We start from the raw sequence: 24,502 nt of genomic DNA, 5'->3' as shown, positions 1-24,502 counted from the left end.
CAAAAAATACAGAACATTTCAGGCCACTGTAAGTATCATTTATATCAAACTATTAAATGCTGTAGACTGATTTTATCATAATTTTATATATTTTTTAAAATACCTATTTCAAAAGATGGACAATGAAATCTAATATAAGTAAAAAATACATATAACAAATACTACTGAAATAATGATTAACACATTAATGAGATCCCACAAAGTGATCTCATTTTTTTTTATAACCATTTCAAATTGTCATAAAACAATGGGCTGGGTATTTACATTTCTGCCATTACTTGAATGTTCATCTGTGTAGGGAAATAAAATCTCCTAAGTGCAGTATGTGGCTGTTAAACCTGCTGTAAACAGGTATCCTATTTTATTATCTTTCATTAAATAAACTCTGAAAAGTCACTCAGGAAACTTAGTTTTTAATTTAAAAAGTCACCTACTAAGAAGAATGCTGCTAGCACATCATAACTACTTTTGGTTAGCATACACAAGTTATAATAAAAGCAGAAGACAAGATTAACTCTTACACATACTCGATCTTAACTGCTATTAGAGTATTGGATTATTAAAGGCCCTCCAATTGAGCAGAATGCTACAGTCCCATGGGTACTGTTTACTTTCTTCACAAGCTTCAACAATGTCCTAATGCAAGACTTGGCTCTCCTATTCAAAGAAAAACACAATCTCTACCACGCTGGTTGGTACTGATTTCTTCAGTAATAAATCTCCCACTAATAATGGAATGGCTCCATTTATACAGATGTATTCACAAGTCCCTTTTCCATTATGGCAATTCCCGATTACCACCACTTTAAATTCACATCCTCTAATTTTCTTTTTTTTTTTTTTTTAATTTTTTTTTCAACGTTTTTTTATTTTATTTTTGGGACAGAGAGAGACAGAGCATGAACGCGGGAGGGGCAGAGAGAGAGAGGGAGACACAGAATCGGAAACAGGCTCCAGGCTCCGAGCCATCAGCCCAGAGCCCGACGCGGGGCTCGAACTCACGGACCGCGAGATCGTGACCTGGCTGAAGTCGGACGCTTAACCGACTGCGCCACCCAGGCGCCCCCACATCCTCTAATTTTCAAAAAATAATTTTCAAAGAAAATATATATTCTGGTACCTGTTTGGACAACATAGGCTACACACAAAAGGCCCCTGGAGGAAAAATGATTAGAATTAAAATGGAATGAACCTTCCCATCACTTTCCCCCCCTTCAACTGAGGGATGAATTGATATGAAGTTGTAAGTAATGACAAATCATTTAGATTTCTGAAGTCAATTTTTCATAAACTGGTCTTCCATTGAAATAGCCCTGTGAGAGTTAACTTTTACTTCACTATTATAATTAAAATACATGATCAAATTTTTCAACCTTTATTTTGTCTTATTGCACATATGCATTGATAATTTTAGTTAGGTAAATGTTTTACTACTATTTCCACTAAAATACATGTAATGTTAAAAAAAAATCCTATAGTCACTCTTTCGCACCATTAAAAAGATAACTCTCCCTGAAATTCCCTCCCAGAGAAACAAATTACAAAGTTCTATGTGTTTTAATGAAGTTCACCTCTAAGACCTAATGATTAGGTCTTCTTCCATCTACTATATAGAAAAAGCATGTTAAATTAATTAAAAATAAATATTCTAGATGACAATATTAGCATATGTGTGGGTATAATTAACAGAATGATCATATAGCTTTAATTGACGTTAAAATGCATCATCAAAATAGAGATGATATTACAAAAGTATAATAATTCTAGATAACAATAATAATATTAATAATCCAATCCAATCCCAGGAAATGGAGTTTTGTATATGTACCATACAATATAATTGGATAGTTGGATAGTCTATTTCCTGTTTATCTGGAAAAAATTAAAATGCATAAAATAAAAAAATAAGAATTTATTATATCTAAAAATAAATATTAATATCTAACTATAAAAATATTTTTATAATTTGAAAGTTAAAATATATTATGAACTATTTTGTTTCTGTAGAATTTGTATCTCTGTATAATTTATTATAATAAAGTTCCTCAGTGGAATTTGATAATTAATGTAATCATTAACAGTATATTTTCACATAGATTTCCTAAAAAAATCAAACTTTTACTTATTCTGAGCTACTGCTCAGAAATGTGGCAAGATTCAGTTATTAATATTTTTCTTCTATACTCTCTTAGTTTTATTTTATAATTTTTTTAAACATTTATTTGTTTTTGAAAGAGAGAGAGAGAGGGAGGGAGAGAGGGGGAGAGAGGGTGTGAGTGGGGTAGGGGCAGAAAGAGGGAGACAGAGGGTCCGAAGCAGGGGCCACACTGTGAGTGCAAAAGCCCCATGTGGACCTTGAACTCATGACCAACAGTGAGAGCACCACCTGAGCCAAAATCAAGAGTCACTTGATCAAATCAAGGCTGCCCAACCAACTGAGCCACCCAGGGGCCCCTCTCTTATTAGTTTTAAAATAAAATTTAGCATCTAGTTTTTATTTAGCTTATTACTATGGAGCAATGCAAATGACTCTTTATTGAAAGCCTGTTGTATTCTCAATTGTTTAACATTTCTAAATTATGAAGTACTGCCAAGAGTAACAGCAATTTAAAAAAAGCACAACAGGGCGCCTGGGTGGAGCAGTCGGTTAAGCGTCCGACTTCTGCCAGGTCACTATCTCGAGGTCCGGGAGTTTGAGCCCCCGAGTAGGGCTCTGGGCTGATGGCTCAGAGCCTGGAGCCTGTTTCCGATTCTGTGTCTCCCTCTCTCTCCGCCCCTCCCCCGTTCATGCTTTGTCTCTCTCTGTCCCAAAAATAAATAAACGTTGAAAAAAAAAAATTAAAAAAAAAAAAGCACAGGTGTGGCTTGAATGCCATTTCATGAAAAAGCAGATTCCAGAAAGAGTGGACACTAGAATGCATAATGAAAATAAAAATAGTTAATATGATTTATGGATCTGCTAATGTGCCAGCCTGGGAGGGGTAGAGATAGAGAGAGACAGAGAATCCCAAACAGGCTCCGTGGTATCCAGGCAGAGCCTGAGACGGCGCTTGATCTCAAGAACCTCGAGATCATGACCTCAGCAGAAAACCAAGAATCTCAACGTTCTTGAGATCAAGCCCTGTCTCGGGGTCTGCGTGAACACTATGGAGCCTGCCTGGGATACTCTCTCTCTCTCTCTCTCTGTCTCTCTCTCTGTCTCATGCTCCTGCGCTCCCATGCTTCACCCCTCTGTCTCACGCAATAAATAAACTTTTTTTTTTAAAGAAAATAGATGCTCAGAGAGGTTAAATAACTTTTCTTGTTTCACAAAGCAAAAATTGAGAGAGCTCTGCATTGAAATACAAATCTTTCCGAACCCCAAACCCACACTCAATCTAACAATTACATTACATCTATCATTTAACACCATTCAGACATTACCTTAACTACTTCTATAGTTGGGGGATTATTTGAAGCAGGCATTTTAACTTAAAATACCAAAGGACATATTGAGGCAAAGACAGCTGTTTGTCAAGGAATAAACAAACAGCAGGTTCTGAGGTCTAAGCTGCCACACCAAAAAAAGTTTCCATGCAACTATCCCTTCGTGAAACAATTCCTTTCAAACTACTTCATTCTGATGAAGAAGGGTGTCTAGTTAAAACATTACTTTCTAAAAGTGTTTCGATGGTCCTGGTCCTCCGAGCTGGTATGAGAATGAGAGAAGTTCACTTAGAGAACTGGTCCTTATTCTAAAGACAAACTGGAGTAAAATTATCTAGGGTCAACTCACCAAACAGGATGAAACAGGAACTGAGGGCAAAAGAAAGTTTAAGTGTTCATCCCAAAATATATCGATTATTTGATGACAGTATTTTCTGTTTAGTTTTATTTTTTATATAGAGTAACATGAAATATGAAGTATGAAGAAAAACAAGATTTGGTAGGAAATAATAAAGTGAACTTGAAAACTTCTGCCTTAAGCAGACAGGGTTTAAATGCCCAAAACACTAGTTTCTATGCTCAGAGATGACATAAGAAAGGAGAAAATATCTGAATGAGATGTTCACCAGATGTATCAAATGGTGCCTATCTGCAGAACAAATTTAGAGCTTTCTTTTTTTCCCCCAGCTAGTTGCCTATGTTATTATATTTTGTCAATTTAGATGCATAAAGAGCTAAAAAAATTTTATGGTGGCCACAATTTATTTTAATTAATTTCAGTTTCAAAAAAGGGTACTAGGAAAGCAGAATGCAATGTGTCACATTTCAAATAAAATATTCAGCTCAGGTCTCTCTTATTTTTCATTATCTTTAAAAAAGTTTTTAATGAAGGGGCGTATGGGCGGCTCAGTTGGTTAGCGCCTGACTTTGGCTCAGGTCGTGACCTTGTGGTTCCTGAGTTCCAGCGCCTCGTATCTGGCTCTCTGCTGTCAGCTCAGAGCCTGGAGCCTGATTGGGATTCTGTGTCTTCCTCTCTCTCTGCCCCTCCCCCATTCGCGCTCGGTCTCTCTCTCTCTCTCTCTCTCTCTCTCTCTCCCTCCCTCCCTCCAAAAAATAAAACCATCAAAAAAAAAAAATTTTTTTTAAAGTTGTCCATGAAACACTACTCTGTGAGGCATAGGAAACGTTATTCAACAGAGCAAAGCTTTTTTACTTTTATTTTTATTTTTTATTTTTATTTTACCCATCCCACCACCCACCTCCCCTCTGGTAACATTCATCAGTATGTTCTCTGTAGTTAAGAGTTGTTTTCTTGGTTTGCTTCCCTTTCTGTTTCTTCCCCCCTCTTCTTTACTTGTTTGTTTTGTTTCTTAAATTCCTCAAAGGTATCTTACATTTGGCCAATGTGTACTATTAACCCAAAAAAAATAGATTAAGACCTATGTTAAGACTTTAAAAGTCATGTCTAAATGTTAACATTGGGGTATGCCATGCAGAAGGAATAGTGTCTTAATTTTTATTTATATATCAACCAAATACTATTTATAGCAGTCACATTTACCTAAAAATCGAAATCAATGGTATGTTTTTCTGACTACTAACAGGATCCAAGCTTGATGGTTTACCTTAATATCATAATTGAAAAATTATGATAATAATTGAATCATTGTTTAAGGAGATAAATATTGTATAAACCGTATCATTTCCTCAAGTTTGGTAACATGAAAATACACTCTCAGTTTATTTCACATACATTTTGTAAGCTGGAGTGCTAGATTAGGGTGAAAGGAAACTGTGCAAGAAATAACACAAGACTTGGATTTCATACACCGTAGCAACTGGCAAAAATAAAAAAAGTCTGTATCTCTTTCCTTGATACTGAATATATTACACAAACAAATGGACATTTAAAATGCAATTTAGATATCATATTTTATGGTCACCAATGATGTCAAATTAAAACAGGTATTATACACTCAATGTAGAGGTCTGAAGTATTTAAAAAAAACTCAATATGTTAAATGCAGTATATCTCTGGAGAAATTAGGTATTGACTGCATGCCTCAGTGAGTAGAAAAATCTACAAAAATCCATACCACACATTGATCCAAATATTGCTTTTTAACATTACTAAGAATGTAAGAAATTTTAAAACACTATATTTGACACAGATATAATTCTCTTTAATTATCAGGCAACAAGCCCAAAATATGTCAATGTTTATACATGTTAGTGTTTATGAAGAATAAAAAATTAATAATAGAAGAGACAGATAAACCCAATGTATATTACTCTAATTTTACACTAAATGAAGCATTTCAGCCACTCAGAAAATACCTTTAGGCCATATAAGAGAACCGAGTTTAGAAGAGTAACTCCAATTTTTAAAAAGCATATGGATATACAGAGATGTAGGACAGTCCCGGAAATGCTCATCCATCTATCCATCCATCCCTGTATCCTCTATTCATAGCTTTTGGTTTGTAATAATACAAGCTGCCTTTCTTTTTACATAAAGTTGAACTAGAAAATGCTTAGGCGAAACTGCTGATTGGCACCTTATACAAACGCTTGCATTAGAAAAACCCAACTAATCCACAGAAAAATGAGAGTTAGCTCTGGTTTCCAAGTATCCACTAGAAAAAGTAGGTGAGACCAGATAGTCTGATCACGTTAACAGACTCTGTTAAGTGGCTAATTCAGAAGCCAGTTTTACACGGAAGCGTGTATATTTCCCTGGGCCTGACCAGACACAGATACACCTGACATACAGCAAATGCTTTGACAACCAGAGGTTCTACTTCCTAGAGATAACTTGTTTTGCTCTTTATGTTTTCCTTTGCATTATCTTTCTCAGTATTTATTTGATCTCACGGCTGGACTGGTAGAGAAAAGATTTTTTTCTGAGATTAAACTACATAGTGACTGTACTGAAAAGTAAACACATGAATATTTATGAATCTGACCTTTCGCATTTACCTACAGGATTTATGGCCCTGTTTATTCTGGTTTCTACGTATGACTAAATGATTATTTCATTCCTAATAAAATCCTAAAGTAAAATGTTTTATTTTGGAAAATTAAATGCAAAACATTAGGAATGAATAGCTTTCAAACATTTGAGGATATCAAACCCTTCACTTCTTATACCAGACTAAAACTGCACACTAAAACTTCAGCAAAAATGCATACTTATATGTATCTATGTATATATGTGGGTACACATGCATGTATGTATGTATATATGTGTATATAGTGGACAACACAGATTTGAATTGTACGGGTCTACTTAAATGCAGATTTTTTTACAGTATAGCACTGTAAATACATTTTCTCTTCCTTACAATTTTCTTAGTAATGTTTTCTTTCTCTAGCTTACTTTATTGTAAGAATGCAGTATGCAATACATATAACATAAAAAACATATTAATCAACTATATTATCCGGTAAGGCTTCTGGTTATTCAGTAGGCTATTAGTGGTTAAGTTATGGGGGGTCAAAATTTATGCGTGGATTTTTGACCTCATGGGGCACTGGCACCCCTAATCCTCATGATGTTTAAGGGTTAACTGTATCTATATGTCTACCTGTGCAGATATAGATATTCCTAGAAGTTTAGTGTAAATTCTATTTTAAATGCATTAAGGGAATCTATTTTTTATATGAATCTGGTGAAACCCATGATAAAAATGAATTATTCACCCTAGCATCTAACTTTCTAGCAAATACCAAAAACATGTCGTATAGGCACTTCCCTGACTATCCTCCTAAGAAGGTAATACCACCTTTCTACCATCCTTCTCAGTTCAGTCTTCTCCCCAGAGACATAGCATGCAGAAATCTGCCCGATTCATCAACACGTTTTATTATTTAGGGACGAAAAACTTAAATGGACTACAGAATAAAAAAAAATTATTTGAGTCATTCATGAAGATGGCACAATGAAAACACTGCCCTAAACTAGGGGATGACTGTTGAGGACGTTCAGAACTCAGTCCAAACACTAACTAAACCAACATGTAACAACTCCACTTCCCCTTCTGCAATCACTATGGTTTCTTAGTGATTTTGATAGCCGAAATCAGGCAGGATCAGTATTAGAGCAGTCAGTTTTAGAAGTAAGTGGCCCAACCATAAGTTAATATCATTAACATCACTAGACCAATGCTTAAGAATCTGTATGATGAATTTCCAGTTACACCACTATGAAAAAAGTACCTCCAGGTTTCTGCAAATTCTTTCATACCAATACATCTGGCAAAAGTAAGGAACAAAATTCATTCAGAGTGCAAGAACTTTAAATTGAAAAAAATATATATCAATAAGCATTTGACTCTTACATTTCTTAATTTAATTAAAGCCATGTCCCATTTACATCTTTAAATGCTCATTGATTCATTAACAATGTAAACGGTGAAAAATTATACAATATTACTGTTTCCGAGTGATCACTACTTTTCTAACTATCCTATTATTGGGGAAAAAATGTAGTGATTTCTGTTACTCTGATCAAGAATATAAAAACGCTAATTTCCATTTCAGAAAATTTAACCTATGATGCTTCTTGGAAAGAAGGTATACAACTGACACACTTGTTTCACTTTTTTCATTGGCCTACCTCACACTAGTGTGGGTTTTAACTGCTCTGGAAAATGATCAAGACCTTCTACATTACATGGTCAATGGTCCTTTTAATAGAAAAGGCAATAATATACAGTTGTTTGCACCAACTAAAACTCGTCAGAAAGTATCAGTTTAGGGTAACAGTTCAACAGCCATTAACAAGTGCAAATGTCTAATTGCCTCTGAGTGAAATGTGGTCCTTTCAAAGCTGCTTGTAAATTATTTGTATGGTTTAGCATATTTTAAAATACTTTTATAAATAAAGTTTACAAATAATATAATTTTGAAAGCCAAACTTTTTCAATATTCACCATTTTTTTTTACTAGCATAACATTAGAATTGACTTTTTGTCTTGCTGACAGAGCAACTAAGAAAGTACAGTTGCATTGACCATATTGATTGTGAACAAAGCAACCATCGGTGGGACTCTGCACCATATATTTTCAATATTGACCTCCTACTTCCTTTTCCATGGCTCTCTGGGTCGGCTATTGGATTTGGACTGCAGTGTAATAAACAGCTAAGGTTTAATTAATGGTAAATGAATACAAGACATAGGTTATGACTTTAACTAATTAGGGAATTGTTGAATTAAGTCTGCCTTGGAATGCAAGGCAGTACAATCAATATCCAATAAAAGGACTATGTATGTAATTTACCTGCAAATGTGTTTCCAATACCATCAAAGTGAGTTTAAATAAGTAAGATATATGAAAGGCGACTAGGAGAGATTTCCACAAGTTAACACTTTATAGTTTCAGAAAAGATTTCCTTATTGTGGAAAGATGATATCTTCTAAAGCTCTGATAAGGGCATGGTGAAAAACAAGAATAACTCTTCCCATGTGCACCTTTACCAAATCTGTGATATTAACGACAGCATACAGATTCAGTTGCCGACCTACAAGTTTAACCCATACAAACTAGTAATTTCTTGCCCCAAATCCATCAAGTTTTGCTTACTTGACACTCTGTTGTGCCCTTCTCGCTTGTCACGATCTCTACCTCCTCCCCTTGTTAGAAGAAATACTCACTGGCATACAGAATTCACTACTTTTGATAAAAATCTTGTCAGTGTTCTCACTCTTCAAACTGACTATGCAAAGGTCATTTCATAGGCCTTATTACTCTTTAATCATTCTCCTGAAATAAAAATAAGAAAAAGAGAAAAAAAGAAACCTACCTACTCCCTTGTGGGCATCCACGCTGGTAAACTCTATTGTCCCATTATGGCCTTTTCTAGGATTTTCTTGATACTGTTTGTGGTTCCCATTGGGACAATATCTGTAGCAAAGTCCATAATCTGCAAGATAAACCTGGAAGACATGAACAGAGAAATGAATAATGCTTTTGTCCTCTGAAAATATAACCTTTATAATTAAGTCTTAAGAAACTGATAGGTTAAGAACAGCCTCAGATCTACATTTTATTAAACCAAATGGTGCCTGAGGATAAAATATATACAACCGGGGGCCATAACAACTAACTTTCCAGCTTAAATCCTTACTTCATCATAGACATATCTTGTTTCTGAGTTGACTTAAATTTTAGTCCTTTTTATTTTACTCCTAAATTCCCTTCCCTCCAGGTGAGCATCTAGATATCATAAACTACAATTTTTTTAAATCTGTATTCATACAGCTTATGGGATCTGCCTTTTCTTACAACCCCTCCCTGAATCATAAAAGTGGTTCAAGCAGGGAGAGGAGAGGAGAGCTAACAATCTAAAAATATAAACCTATGTTATCGGAATCTCCATTACCAGAAAGTATGGAAACAGTGAACAGACTATAAGAGGTAATGACTCTTAAAGAAAAAAAAAAAAACAACAAACCCACCATGTTGTCTGTATTTAAGAAGGGAACATCAATGCAGTACTTTTGGCCTTTCAAACTGATCCATATCATCACTGTTATCTTTGTAAGTCAGTCAGAATTGCAAGCAAGTTCTCCAAACAGAATATAGATTGTTAAAAGTCAGATGGCAATTCAAGTGAATTTTTCTCAGATTACTTTTGGAGAGAGAAAGAAGGGGGAGAAGTAGTTTTCCAGATATAACATGCACTGAATAGGAAACTGAAATGACTAGACATTTATCCTGATATGTAGTCAGAATATAGGAGTTCCCAACTATGTCACCATGCTCCCCCCACAAAAAGAAGGTAGTGTAAAAAAATTTTTAAAGTTTGTATTTTGTTTTGAGAGAGAGTGTGTGTGTGTGTGACCTGGGAAGGGCAGAGAGAGAGGAAGAGAGAGAATCCCAACCAGGCTCCATGCTGTCTGTACAAAGCCTGACGCGGGGCTTGAACCCACGAACCATGAAATCATGACCTGAGCCAAAATCAAGAGTCCAACACTCAACCAACTGAGCCACCTAGGTGCCCAAAAGCAGTTTAAAAGTTTTAAATGTACTGTTTCACATGTATTTCTTTAAAATTTAGGGACTGAGGCAACATTTCATGATAGAGCTTTAAGACAACAGAGTACTGCAATACAACTTGCATTTTTAAAATATAATTCCCATTAAAAGAAAATTTAGTATTAAATTTTAGTCTAAGTTTTTGGTTTTATGATAGCCTAAGAAGGAGATAATTTGACCTTAAAAATATAAGCAGCACAGAGTTTTCTTCATTTGTTGGAGAATATAGCTTGCTAGAGTGTCTGAAAACATGATATTTCAGTTTTGTCTCTCTCGCCCACAGACACCATTTCTCAACATGGCCTCAGAAGTAACCCTATCCCTCTGCCCTAAATAACTAGACTCCAGGATTAGATATATAACTGCTTTCACTATTTATGATGCACTCATTTTAGTTCAAGAACTAAACAGACTTCACTTTGCAAAGTAGATACCCTGAAAATATACATACTGGTAATTCAGCTAAAGGAAACCTTTTAAATACGCTAGAGTAATTTACTATGTGTGCATATATATAATATATTATATTATATATAATATATATGTATATATTATATATATACACACTATACTATATATATATACTATGCTATATATATATTTATACTATAAATATATAGTATATTTATATATATACTATATATATATAAAAGACATATCAAGAGGCTTTTCATATAGTCATTAGTCAAAAAAAAAACAAAACATCAGACCTAAAATTCATTGTGCCTAATATGCACCAGGCAGCATGCTAAGAGCTTTATATTCACTGACCCATGCCATCCTCATAGAAATCCTGTAGGTAGGTACCATTATCTCCATTTTTTTTTTTCAAATAAAAACTGAAGCCTGGTGAGATTATGTGATTTGTGTAGTAAAATGGAGTCAGAGTCTGATCCCAGAGTTTTCACTCTCAATCACTGTCAAAGGGAAGTTGTACTGATCAAGTCAAACAGACAAAGAAGGCTACTGAATAAGGGAGAGAGACTGCAGCAGTTGGGTAGGGCTTGAATTCAACTCCACTGAAGCAAAACGTGGGCAAGTTTTTAAGTCCTGAGGGTGAGGTAGTGAAATAACTGGAGGAGGTTGAGAGAGAAGGCTGGTCAGTATGAGTAGGTTTGTTAACTGGTGTGTAGGCTCCGCCCCTTCATCAGAGACAAGGGGATAAGGGCACATCCTTCTTAATGACTACATTTTAAAGGGATGGCTCCCAGGTCCTTGAGAAAGACATTCCCTGGTTGCAACACTGGCAAGAGGCTGGGAGGAGATTTATATCTCAAAGATGCAGAGAAAGAACTTACAATTTTAAGTGTTCTTAGGTAAATGCTTTAAGAAGAGGGAGGACAGGGGCCTATAATCCAGAAGAAAATGGTCTAAAATTTAGTCAAGCTGAGGGGGAACACTAAGGCCTTCTCGATCATCACTGAGCTATGGGTCTCAAGACTGTGTTGGCTTACTCAAAGTCTAAAGGGCAGTGTGGGGTCTACGTTTAATATAAAGACAAGAAGCGAACAATATAGTAAAGAAAACATATGCTAACCATTTGGCTCAGAATACAGTAATTCTTTAGATAATGCTGCAGTGAACATGACAGTAAAGGTAAGTCTCGGAGACAATGATTTCACTTCCTTTGGATACATACCCAGAAGTGGATTGCTGGATGATATGGTAGTTCTATTTTTAATTTCTTGAGGAATCTCTGTACTATTTTCCACAGTAGCTGTGGTAGTTTACATTCCCACCAACAGTGCACAAGGGTTCCCTTTTTTCCATATCCTTGCCAGTATTTGTTATCTGGTATTTTTGATAATAGCCTAACAAGTGTGAGTTGATATCACATTGTGGTTTTGATTTGCATTTGTCTGATGATTTAGCGATGCTGAGTACAATTTTATATACCCGGTGGCCATTTGGATATCTTCTTTGGAAAATGCCTATACATATCCTTTGCTCACTTTTCAACTGGGTTGCTTTGTTTTTGCTATTGAGTTATATGAGTTCATTTGCATATTTTGGATATATCCTCACTGGACATGTGGTTTGTACATGTTTTCTCCCATTCCATAATTGCCTATTCATCGTGTTGATGGTTTCCTTTAATATGAAGAGGCTTTTTAGTTTGATGCAGTCTCACTTGTTTATTTTTGCATTAGTTGCCTTTGCTTTTGGCGTTAAATCCAAAAATCACTGGCAAGACCAATGTCAAGTTTTCCTTACGTTTTCTTCTAGAAGTTTTATGGTTTCAAGTCTTATGTTCAAGTCTTTAATCCATTTGGAGTTAATTTTTGTGTGTGGTGTAAGATATGGGTCCAGTTTCATTCTTTTCCATGTAGCTGTTAAATTTTCCCAGCACCATTAAAAAAAAATATCCTTTTCCTATGTACATTCTTGGCTCCTTGTCAAAGATTAATTGACCGTATATGCATGAGTTTATTTCTGGGATCTCTATTCTGTTGCATTGATCTATGTTTCTGTTCTCATGCTAACACCATATTGTTTTGATTACTAGAACACTGTAATCCAGTTTGAGATCAGGAAGTGTGATGCCTCCAACACCATTCTTCCTTCTCAGGATTGCTATGGCAACTCAGGGTCTTTTGTGGTTCCAAACAATTTTTAGAATTGTTTTTCTATTTCTGTGAAAAAAGCCATTGGAACTTTGATAGAGACTAAGTTGAATCTGTTGACTGTTCTGGACAGTATGTACATTTTTACAATTTTAATTCTTTCAACCCATCAGCATGGAATGTCTATTTGTGCCTTCTTCAATTTCTTTCATCAGTATTTTATGGTTTTCAGTATATAGATCTTTCATGTTCTTGGTTAAATTTATTCCTAAATATTTTATTCTTTTTGATGTGATTTTAAATGGGATTATTTTAATTTCTTTTCAATAGCTCATCGTTAGTATATAGAAATGCAACTGACTTTTCTATACTGATTTTGTATCCTGCAACTTTACTGAAATTCTTTATTACTTCATTATTACCATTATTACTTCTAATGGTTTTTTGGTGGAATCTTTAGGGTTTTCTGTATATAAGATCATGTCATCCCCAGAGACAATTTTACTTCCTTTCCTATTTGGATGACTTTATTTCTTTTTCTTGACAAATTGCTCTGAGTAGGACTTCCAGTACTATATTGAATAAAAATGGTGAGAGTGGGCATTCTTGTCATTTTCCTGATCTTAGAGGAAGAGCTTTCAGCTTTTCACCATCAATTATGATGTTGTCTATGGGCTTGTCATAACTGGCCTTTTTTATGTTGAGGTACGTTCCTGCTATGCCTAATTTTTAGAGACTTTTTAATCATGAAAAGATGTTGAATTTGTCAAATGTTTTTTTTTTCTGCATCTATTTACATGATCGTATGATTCTTAGCACTCATTTTGTTAATGTGATGTATTACACTGATTGATTTGTTTATTTGAACCATCCTTGCATCCCAGGAATAAGTCTCACTTGATCGTGGTGTATTAACCCTTTAACATACTGTTGAAATTGGATTGCTAGTATTTTGCTTAGTATTTTTGCATCTACGGTCATCAGGGATATTGGGCTGTAATTTTCTTTTCCTATAGCATCCTTACCTGGCCTTGGTACCACGGCAATGCTGGCTTCTTAAAATGAGTTTGGAAGTGTGTCCTTCTTCTATTTGGGGGGAAGAGTTTGAAAACAATTCATATGAATTCTTCTTTAAATGTTTGGTAGAATTCACCAGGGAAGCCATCTGGTCCTGGACGTTTCCTTGTTCCTTACTAGTAATAGGTCTGTTCAGATTTTCTATTTTTCTGTGATTCGATCTTGGTAGGTTGCATGTTTCTAGAAATATATCCATTTCTTCTAACTTATCTAGTGTGTTGCTATATAATTGTCCATAGTAGTTTCTTAAGATTCTTAGAGATTTTTTTTTAATAAAAAAATGTTTATTTGAGAGAGAGAGAGAGAGAGAGAGAGAGAAGGGGAGGGGCAGAAAGAGAGAAAGAGAGAGGTAGAGAATCCCAAGCAGGATTTGTGCTGCCAGTGCAGAGCCCAATGAGGGCTCAAACTCATGAATCTTTAAATCATGACCTGAGCTGAAATCAAGAGTCAAACACTTAACCAACTAAGCCACCCAGGAGCCCCTAGAGTTTATCAGTTATAATCTCTCCTCTTTCATCCCTGACTTCATTGATATGGGTCTCTTTTTTTTTTAGTCTAGCTAAAAGTTTGCCAATATTTTCTATCTTTTCAAAAGCCAGCTGTTTCCTTGATCTTTTCTATTCTTTTTGGTCTCTATTTCATGAATTTTGGCTCTGGAGTTTATTATTTTCTTCTTTCTACTAACTTCATGCTTACAAACTTTGTGTTTGTTCTTCTTTTTCTCGTTTCTTTAGATGTAAAGCTAGGTTGTTTAAGATCTTTCTTTTTTCTTAATGTAGGCATTTATCACTATAAAGTTACTTTTTGGAACTTCTTTTCTTGCATCCTATAAGTTTTGGTATGTGTCTTTCCGTTTTCATTTGTCTGGAGATATTCTTTGATGTGCCTTTTTAAAAAATATTTACTTATTTAAGTAATCTCTATACCCGATGTGGGGCTCAAACTCACAACCCCGAGATCAAGAGTGACATGCTCTACCAACTGAGCCAGCCAGGTGCCCTTGTTGTCCCTTTTGATTTGGTAGTTCCTTTGATGTCTGTCCCTTTCACTAATGGTAGTTCAGGAACATGTTGTTTAATCTCCACACATACGGGAAGTTTCCAGTTTTCCTCTTATAATTGATTTCAAGTTTCATAATGTTATGGTTGGAAACGATGCTTGATATTTCAGTCTTCTTAAATTTATTAACTTGTCCTGTGGCCTAACAAATGATCTGCTCTAGAAAATGTTCCATGTGTGTTTGAGAAGAATGTATATTCTGCTGCAGTTGGTTGGAATGATTTGTATATGTCTGTTAGTCCATCTGATCTAACATGCAGTTTAAGCCCAATGTTTCCTCATTGATTTTCATCTGGATGATGTATCCGTTGTTGAGAATGTATTGGAACCCCATATCACTGTATTGTTGCCTATAGGTGGAGTCTTTAATTTGTTAACTTATGCTTTATATACTTGGTGCTCCAACTGTGGGTGCATAACCAGTGGTCTTAATAGAGACTTGTGGGCAGGATTCAAATAATCATAGAAGGCTATTGAACAAAATGGTAAAACAAACAACTAACAATCTTCACCAGCCTATATAACCCCTGTTTTTTTAGTTTGTTTTTTTTATCTAATAATGTAGCATATGGCTTAAAATATTTATATTCTATGAGTATTGGATAAATTCTCTAAAATTCCCATATGGGGCGCCTGGGTGGCTCAGTCGGTTAAGCGTCCGACTTTGGCTCAGGTCATGATCTTATGGTCCGTGAGTTTGAGCCCCGCGTCGGGCTCTGTGCTGACAGCTCAGAGCCTGGAGCCTGCTTCTGATTCTGTGTCTCCCTCTCTCTCTGCCCCTCCCCTGCTCATGCCCTGTCTCTCTGTGTCTCAAAAATAAATAAACACTAAACAAAAATTAAAAATAAATAAATAAATAAAATTCTCATAAAAGTTTTATCACTACTATCTATCAACATTATAGATCTTGATACAGTACTGAAGAAATTTAGGAGTGACTGCATTTAGTGGGTATAGATTTTGGTGTAAATAAAGTCAATAATTTGTCCCAAGTAATAAAAATGTTGATAAATTAATTTTACACAAATTAGGTCAAAGTGAGAGTTTCTATGAAGATATTATATTAGAAATACACAGTCTAGAATTCTGTTAAAGCAATTCAAGAAAGAAAGGACTGGGAAATATTGTCAAAGAAGATAAGAAAGGGAGGGAAGGAAGAAAATTTGTTGAGGTTCTAATTATGTGATGATCATTGGGCAAAGTATCTTTCACAAATTATCTCATTAAATCAAGGCCACCTCCCAGCCAGGAAGCTAAGCACCCCAGCAAGTAACCTGCCCAAGTCAGAACTAGTAATGGACAGACGCAGGATTCAATCCCATGCCTCTATGACATCAAAGTCCATTCTCATTTTTTAATATAGTTTAGAATTTGAGGTTCTATCTATTTCTGAAATTTTGCTGAAGTTAAAAATAAGTTTGAGCAAAACTTAATCCACAATAAGGTTTGCAGTCTAAGTCCTATTTTTATGTGTCCTTGAGCTAAGAATGATTTTTACATTTTTATAGGATTATAAAAAAAAAGAAAAGAAAGAAAGAAAAAGAATATGCAACAGAGACCCATATGTGGCCCACAGAGCTCATAAAAGCCTAAAATATTTACTATCTGGTTCTTACAGAAAAAGTTTGCCAACCCCTAATCTAAAATAAAACTTGCTTTCCAGTTAACTTTTTAAATATTATCTCTTCTTTTTTTTCTATGAAATAAAAAATAACAACTAGTTAATATTTTCACTTTAAGTATGTACAATATCCCTAGTTTTAGACAACCCTGTAGTAGGAAACTCAAGAGTACTAAGATCAGGTAGGAAATGATTATTTGCATTGTAATCATACTAGGCATAGCAAAATGTAAATATCTAGCTCCCTAATGCATTTTAAATGATTTTCTTTTTATGTGATTTTTCTGAATTTAGTAATCGTTTTTCTTTTCTCCACGAATAAAAGGAGAGCCCTGCCTGCTTCCCCTTTATTCTAATTCCATAGATCTTTCTATTACATTGTACTTTATTTCCACATGGTAGTCATTTTCTTCTTACCTTTCATAGATACGTACTATGGGTTGTTGTTGTTGTTTTCAACTTCATGAGGTGGGTAAGGAAAATATGTCATTATGCACATTTAACAGATAAAAAAATAATGTGTTACACCCAGATAATGCAAATTACCCACACCAAATCCAGCTTCTACAAAAGTTTTATTGTTTTAGTGAGTTTTTCAGGCTCCCTAATCTCCCCACCTCCAAAAAACAAAACAAAACAAAACAAAAAACAAAACCCACCTAATCTGAACTAAGGTTTACCTGGACTTTTGACTTTAATATTTTACTACTGGAAAGGTAGCGTGGTAGCCACTGAGGTCCAGTCCCACCCAGAAAGAAGGGACCTTTTGCCTGTGAAGAAGGCAATAAGCGGACAACCTCAACTGGCAGGTCCACTGGGAACTGTTACAGCGTGTGAGCCAAGGGCATGCTCTCCCTAGGCAGCACCCGCCACACAAGGAGCACAGTGGGGATACCATGTGGCCATTTCTACCCAGGGGTTCTTCTAATGGGTACTCTCTGGTCTGGTGCTGCCTGTCAGACCTGTATCACAGTCTGAGCTCTCCCGGCCCAATCCTTCCTGCCCCCCTTTCCTCTTGTGGGGGTCACATGAACATCCCACTCTCAAAGCTTTCTTTTGTCCAATCTTGCTTTTTCTCTTTTTCCCTCGCATGGATAATATACTTGCTTCTCCAATAAAGACCTTGCAATCCTAATTCTGTCTCAGTAGCAGCCCCTCTGAAAACTGGATTTGGCACAGGTGGTAAGTCATAGCTTTCATTAAAAGCACTAGGCAAATAAAGATGAAAAGCAAGTTAGACTTTGATGTCCATAAAAAATGCAACTTTCCTGTACTAACCAAGACTGTCTCAAACATCATCTTCCCCTTTAACCTAACCAGATCTGCACCCATACCACATTCTCAAGTTCTGCACTTAGTCAATCCTTTACGTCCCATCTCCTTTGTTTCCTGATGTGGTGAGGGTCTTATACCACTTTAATTCTCCAAATGGATAGGTAGAACTGATGATTACAGAACACCCTGCCATAACTCTTCTTTGCAGTGAATTGCATGGGAAGGGCCTTCATCTTCAATCAGGCACCCCTCTAGGGTGCCCAAAGTGCTCTTCTCTGCCTCCTACCACACCCCTGGCTCCACACTTCACAATTCCTGGGTTCACCACTCACACCTGAATCCTGGTATGTACATTCCTTTAACCACAAAGCAACTTACTGGGTTTTCATTTGTGTCCACATGGATTTACTATTTAAAAATGTACAGAATTATTTAGCTTTTCTTGTATTTAAGCCTTGGTGCCACATTTACCAGTTGTAAGCTCCAAGGGGAGAAGTGGCCAGGACAATGTTGCATACATATACTTTTGCAACTGTGACAGTACCTCCTCTTAAGGCCTTCTGCACAGGCTGAAATAATTTTTTATTAATTTTTCTTGATGTTAATAATTGGAAAAATTGGAGTAAATTCTTTTCAATAGACATCTGAGTGCCAAGCACGATAAACTATTGAGAATCCTATGTTTACAAAAAACAAAGAAAAACAAAAATGAGTGCATATGTATCGAATGCATATTTACTGAGTGCTTTAGAGAAGTCAAATCATTTAACCCTCATGACCCTAAAAGGAGATTATTTTAAGATGTCTTGAAGATGTGGAAACAGAATGAGTAAAGGTAGGTATTCTGTGCACAACAAACTTACAGTAACTGGTAAAGTTGAAAATGAACCTAAATCAGTCTGATCAGAAGTAGAGTTTTTTCCATATATCTCATACAAAGGAGAGATGACAGAAGTCTACCTACAGGTCTAAAGAAAGCATTACTTTGAGAAAAAGTGTAACAGATGTAAATTTAGTAGCACTTTATTATTTTTTTAATGTTTATTTTTGAGAGAGAGCACGCGCACGTGCGCATGTGCGAGTTGGGAAGGGGCAGAGAGACAGGGAGATACAGAATCCAAAGTAGGCTCTAGGCTCTGAGCTGTCAGCACAGAATCTGATGTGGGGCTCAAACTCATGAACCATGAGATCATGACCTGAGCTGAAGCTGGACGCCTGACTGAGCCACCCAGGTACCCCAAAGTTAGCAACACTTTGGAGCAAGGGGAAGTTATTTCTAATTGAAAGACTCAGAGAAAGAAACATTTGTGTTGGGTCTTGACAAATATCTAAGCTTTCCACAAATAGAGATAGGGAAAAGAAGTAACACAAGAAGGAAAACCAGAGTATGGGTCAATGCATGTTGGGAGTGCAGAGGCTACTGGAAATACAACAAAAGCCAGAAAAAAACTGGTTATCATCAGTTAGCACAGTTTCCAAAACCGTGCTAAGAAGCTAGAACACAATTTTAGTATGCAAATACAAGTCACCAAAGGCTTTTGGCAAGGAATAATATTATCAGTACTGGCAGCACCATGATGAGGAAAGGGAAGCAGAGAATTCATTTGGGAGAAGATAACAATAGTCCGGGCAAAGGGTGATGGGAGGGTGGACTAGGGCACTGGTGAACAAAAGAAGGGAGACCACGGAGAACCACAGTTACTGGATAAGTGGATCAATGACAACTCTAAGAATGGTATGGTTGGCTGGTAAGGGAGGATTCGATGAATAAAGAATGCAGAGGAGGAAGAAGTTTGGAAAGAAAATGATTTATTCATTTTTGTACCAAAAATAAACTGGTTGATTGGTGGCTAACAACCTCACCCAACCAGTTCCTGATTCTTTCAGTTTATGCAAATTTGAGGGACACGCTCATAGTTGATGAAAAAAGTAAAGAACCTCTTTCCCATCAAGAGTCAAATCTGGCTGCCCGAGCAACTGGGAATCCTAAGCAGCCACACTGGCTCAAATGGAAGCATTTCTCAACACTTGATGTGATGGACAGGAAAGATGTCAGCTGGAGAAGGGGTGCAAGAGATTATGGAGCTGAGAGAGAAGCGAGAAACAAGACACAATTGTGAGCAAATATCACTGCTCAGTGGCATGTGACCACCCATTAAACCACGTTACTACTCTACCTCCACTTTGCATTTTCAGTATACATTAGAGATATATATTTAGCCCCAAGATGCAATTCACTTTTCAAGAACTTAAATTTTTGTTATACAATCTCGTGTCTTATCATTTTTCACGCTATTTTATACAATTAAATCTTTTTAACTGGCACACCTTGCCGTATCAAGAAATGTGTCTCTTAAGCTCTCGTTGGAAATTACACTATGGAGAGAGATAGTTACTATTCATGACTTTTTAAAGTGGAAACTTAAAAAAAAACCACTCTTAAAACTCTAGCAAGAACATAGTCTTAGTCAGCAACTTTAAACACATTTTTTAAAAAGCCAGCATTTATCTTATTTGAATAGGGTATAATATTTCCCTATTCTATCAACAAGATACAATAGTGTGAAAATCTTCACAGTAAACTAAGTGCTTATGAACTAATGAAAATCTCTGCATGCCAAAGCAGGAATGAAGCATGCAATGTGTAAGCAACATGGCTCTGTTCACAAACATCACTCATGTCTGTTAAAAACTGACGTGTAACCTCATAGATGCTACTATGTTTTGATATAAACCCGTGCTTTTTATTCTCTTCTTGTCCAGTACTTTGTTTTTCAGCTTCTCTTTTTTTCTTTTTCTTCTTGTTTTTGCCAGTAATGTTGCATCACCACTACAGTCTAGACGAAATAATGCAACTTTTAAAAGGTTCCGACTTACTTTTCAAATGTGATGCTTATTAGAATCAGCATGAAATGTATTTTTCAAAACTATAGTCTGACCTTATCTGAGCTGTAAAAAGTCTGAAGCCTCTGTTTTCTGATGGCTGCAACATGCGATTATTCTTTAAAAAAAAATGTGCCTTCTATGTTGGAGGTTTTTCCCTCTTAGATCTCATAACTACCTACTCTACTTCAAATCTGGAATTTTATCCTGTTTTCTTTATATGTAACATTCACTGAGAGTGAGAGACTTAAAGACACATCCATGAGGTTAACATATGAAGAGATGGCAGACGAGCTATGCCTCTTATCATCATCTCTTTACGGCATCTACTGCTCCGTCAGGCTCAAGTCCATGGCTCCTTTAAATGGAACTATAAATTCAAGCATCATAACAAAATCCTGAGAGGCACTTAGCAGTATTCTAAATGATATTAGCATTTTGAACCCATGACCTGTTTTTCTATTCCAGCTTAGTTTTTTTTTTTTCCCCTAAGCATTATGTGAAAGCCTATTTGATCAAATAGGGCTGTGACTTAATATGCTTTCCAGACTTTGGGGGAAATTCCCTCAATAGTTCATATGCTAGCAATTGCTTCTTTACTAAAAATGCCTTTCACCCACAAAAGAAAACCTTTCCAATTACAGTCTCTTTCCAATTTGTCCTTCTGACACAAGTTCTCAAGAATTGTATGAAAGAACCTACAATACCCTTTCTTTCTAATTTCCAACGTGCTATCAAAGCACATAATTTGTGTCTGTCCTTTAACAAAATAAATAGGCAATGGAAGAGGAGAATCTGAATTGCATCCAATTTATGGTTTTCCTTTTTGTCTAAATCAAGTCTGAACTTAAGAGTTTTCAGCATGTCAGTAAGCATTCTCAGTGCTTGGTATATCTGTAAATAGTAGATACTCCAAAACGTTAGCTGATATAATTTAACTGTCATTGCTATAATATTATAAACAGGTTCACCACATGGAAGCTGTATCTACATAAAACACAGCTATCCAACATTCAAAATAGCCACCTGTTCTACTTTAACTGTAAATTCCAATGATTTCAAAGACAGTATTTGAGGTTGCCGACACCAACACCATTCTTACATGCACAGTCCCTTGGGGTGCCAGTTTTTTAATAGCCTCTAAACAGGGGTACATCTTAACCCATCCAACTTATGCAGCTTAATGAGTTGATTCAGAATTCAAAAAGGCCATCTTCCCATAATAACTAAAAACAAAACAAAACAAAATAAAACCCCTATATATAGCCTTTTGTGAATCAGGATGCTCAAATATTCCTTGGTCAAGTATGCATCTCGCCTTCAGAAATAGAAATAATATGACCAATGGGACTCAGTAGGCACTCAATAAGCTTGTATTGATTATAGGAAAACACTAATTTTTCAACAGCATTAACTCTCTTGGGAACCATATTCTTGGGGATAGGTAATTTGTTAAATGGGCCATCCTATATTTACAGTGCATACACACTCATAAATGTAAAATCTTTTCCCTTACATAGAAAATAGACCCTGGGTGTTCTGTTCCATACAACTTGAGAGACATCTATCATTAAACTACACACCCGGGGAGAACTACACTTATTACATCCAATTCATTACCATCTTCTTAATATTTAACCAGAACATCATTATATCTTTTTTCATAAATCGAAAGAATTCTTGGAGAGCAAAATAAGATACGGTATTCTTTCAGCATAAGTATAAAAATAATAAAATTATTTTCTAGCTATTATTTACTGAGTGCTTACTACGTGCCTGATATTTGCCTAAGCCTTTCACATTTTAAATCATTTGATTATTGGGGCGCCTGGGTGGCGCAGTCGGTTAAGCGTCCGACTTCAGCCAGGTCACAATCTCGCGGTCCGGGAGTTCAAGCCCCGCGTCGGGCTCTGGGCTGATGGCTCAGAGCCTGGAGCCTGTTTCCGATTCTGTGTCTCCCTCTCTCTCTGCCCCTCCCCCATTCATGCTCTGTCTCTCTCTGTCCCCCAAAAAATAAATAAACGTTGAAAAAAAAATTTTAAATCATTTGATTATTAAAATACCTCTTTGAGGGAAGTTCTCTTATTAGCTTTAGATGTGGAAACAGCACAGGCAGGTAAAATAATATGGCAAAGAAAACAGAGCTAGTAAGAGCAGGGCCAGAAGTCAAAGCCAGAGAATCTGATTCTAGAGCTCATATCCTCAAACCCTCAACTATTTCTACACTAAATCTGTATTGAAAGTTATGCAAATAGTTGCCATCTTTTTCTAATAAAACCTTTTTGCCTGGGATTAGGAAAAGGTAAACCACCCTTTTTTAGTATCTTCTGAACAAGGACATTTATTTATTTTTCTAAAGGTTCTTTTTTTGTTTTAAGAAGCAGGGGAGATGGGAGCAGGAGAGAGAGAGAGAGAAAGAGAGACAGAAAGAGAAAATCTTAAGCAGACTCCATGCTCAGTGTGGGAGCCCAGTGTAGGGCTTGAACCCATGACCCTGGGATCATGACCTGAGTTGAAATCAAGAGTCGGACGCTCAACTGACTGAGCCACCCAGGTCAGTGGCTCTAAACAAAGACATTTAGTTCCAGAATAAACAAGCAGTCTATTATCATGAAGATTCCACCACACATGGTCAAGAATTAACTGCCTGAGATCCCATGTGTAAGAATAAATTATGTTAGAAACACTAAGTGATTTGGCCCAGCCTGGAGTGGCCCTAGGCAAAACAAAAGTACCCTAGGGTACTTCTCTTTCCCCTCTGTTCTTAACTTTTTCCTCTTTCCGTTTTTTCCCCCCTATCCTGGTGCCTGAATTTTTTATTAAAATTGTTTGGAAATGTTCTTATATCAACTTCCACCCAAAGATTTGTCTATGTTCCTGTATTAGTTTTGCAGGGCTACTGCTATAACAAGGTACCACAAACTGAGTGGCTTAAACAAAAACAGAAATATATCATCTCATAGTCTTCGAGGCTACATGTCTGCCATGAAGGCGTTTGCAGGGTTGATCCCTTCTGAGGGATGTGAGGGATAATCTGTTCTATGCCTCTCGCCTAGCTTCAAGTGATCTCAGGTGCTCCAAGGTTTAGAGGAGGCATTCTTCCTATTTCTTCACACTGTCTTTCATCTCTTCATGTCTGGTTTCTCTCTGTGTCCAAGTTTCCCCATTTGTAATATCAACCATACTGGATTAGGGCCTTCTCTAATGACCTCTTGGTAACTCAAAAAGACCTTATTTCCAAATAAGGTCACATGCACAAATGCTGGGGGTTGGGACTTCAACATCTTTTGAGAGGGCACAATTTAATCCAGAGCAGCCCCTATTTCTCAGTTTCTCTTCATGGATATGCTGGCAGAGCTCTATCTCTAAGAAAACACTGATAATGGCAATATAAAGTACTAATGATCTCTTGACACTGGATAGATTTCTCCCAGTAGGAATTTAGTTGCTATATGTTACTGTACTCTATCCAGCTCTACTTGATTGGCTTTGCCTGTTACTCCTGAACATCGAATGACTAATTAATCAATTCATTTGTGCATTAACCTATTCAATT

The 24,502-nt window shown here is 36.2% G+C and overlaps 1 protein-coding gene across 7 annotated transcripts in view; it reads right to left on the bottom strand.

Annotated features, from left to right (window-relative positions):
* Positions 1 to 24,502, bottom strand: part of VRK2 (VRK serine/threonine kinase 2) — a 104,476-nt gene that overhangs the window by 28,541 nt on the left and 51,433 nt on the right. For all 7 annotated transcript variants that reach the window (XM_047851853.1, XM_047851854.1, XM_047851852.1 and 4 more), the window contains one exon: positions 9,233 to 9,365. In XM_047851853.1, coding sequence (XP_047707809.1) covers positions 9,233 to 9,365 — 133 coding nt within the window. The remainder of the gene's footprint in view (positions 1 to 9,232; positions 9,366 to 24,502) is intronic.

The sequence above is a fragment of the Prionailurus viverrinus genome, chromosome A3 (assembly GCF_022837055.1).
Source record: "Prionailurus viverrinus isolate Anna chromosome A3, UM_Priviv_1.0, whole genome shotgun sequence".
Classification (NCBI taxonomy): domain Eukaryota; kingdom Metazoa; phylum Chordata; class Mammalia; order Carnivora; family Felidae; genus Prionailurus; species Prionailurus viverrinus.
The sequence above is the reverse complement of the archived record's forward strand: the minus strand, read 5'-3'. Positions and strand labels throughout refer to the sequence as shown.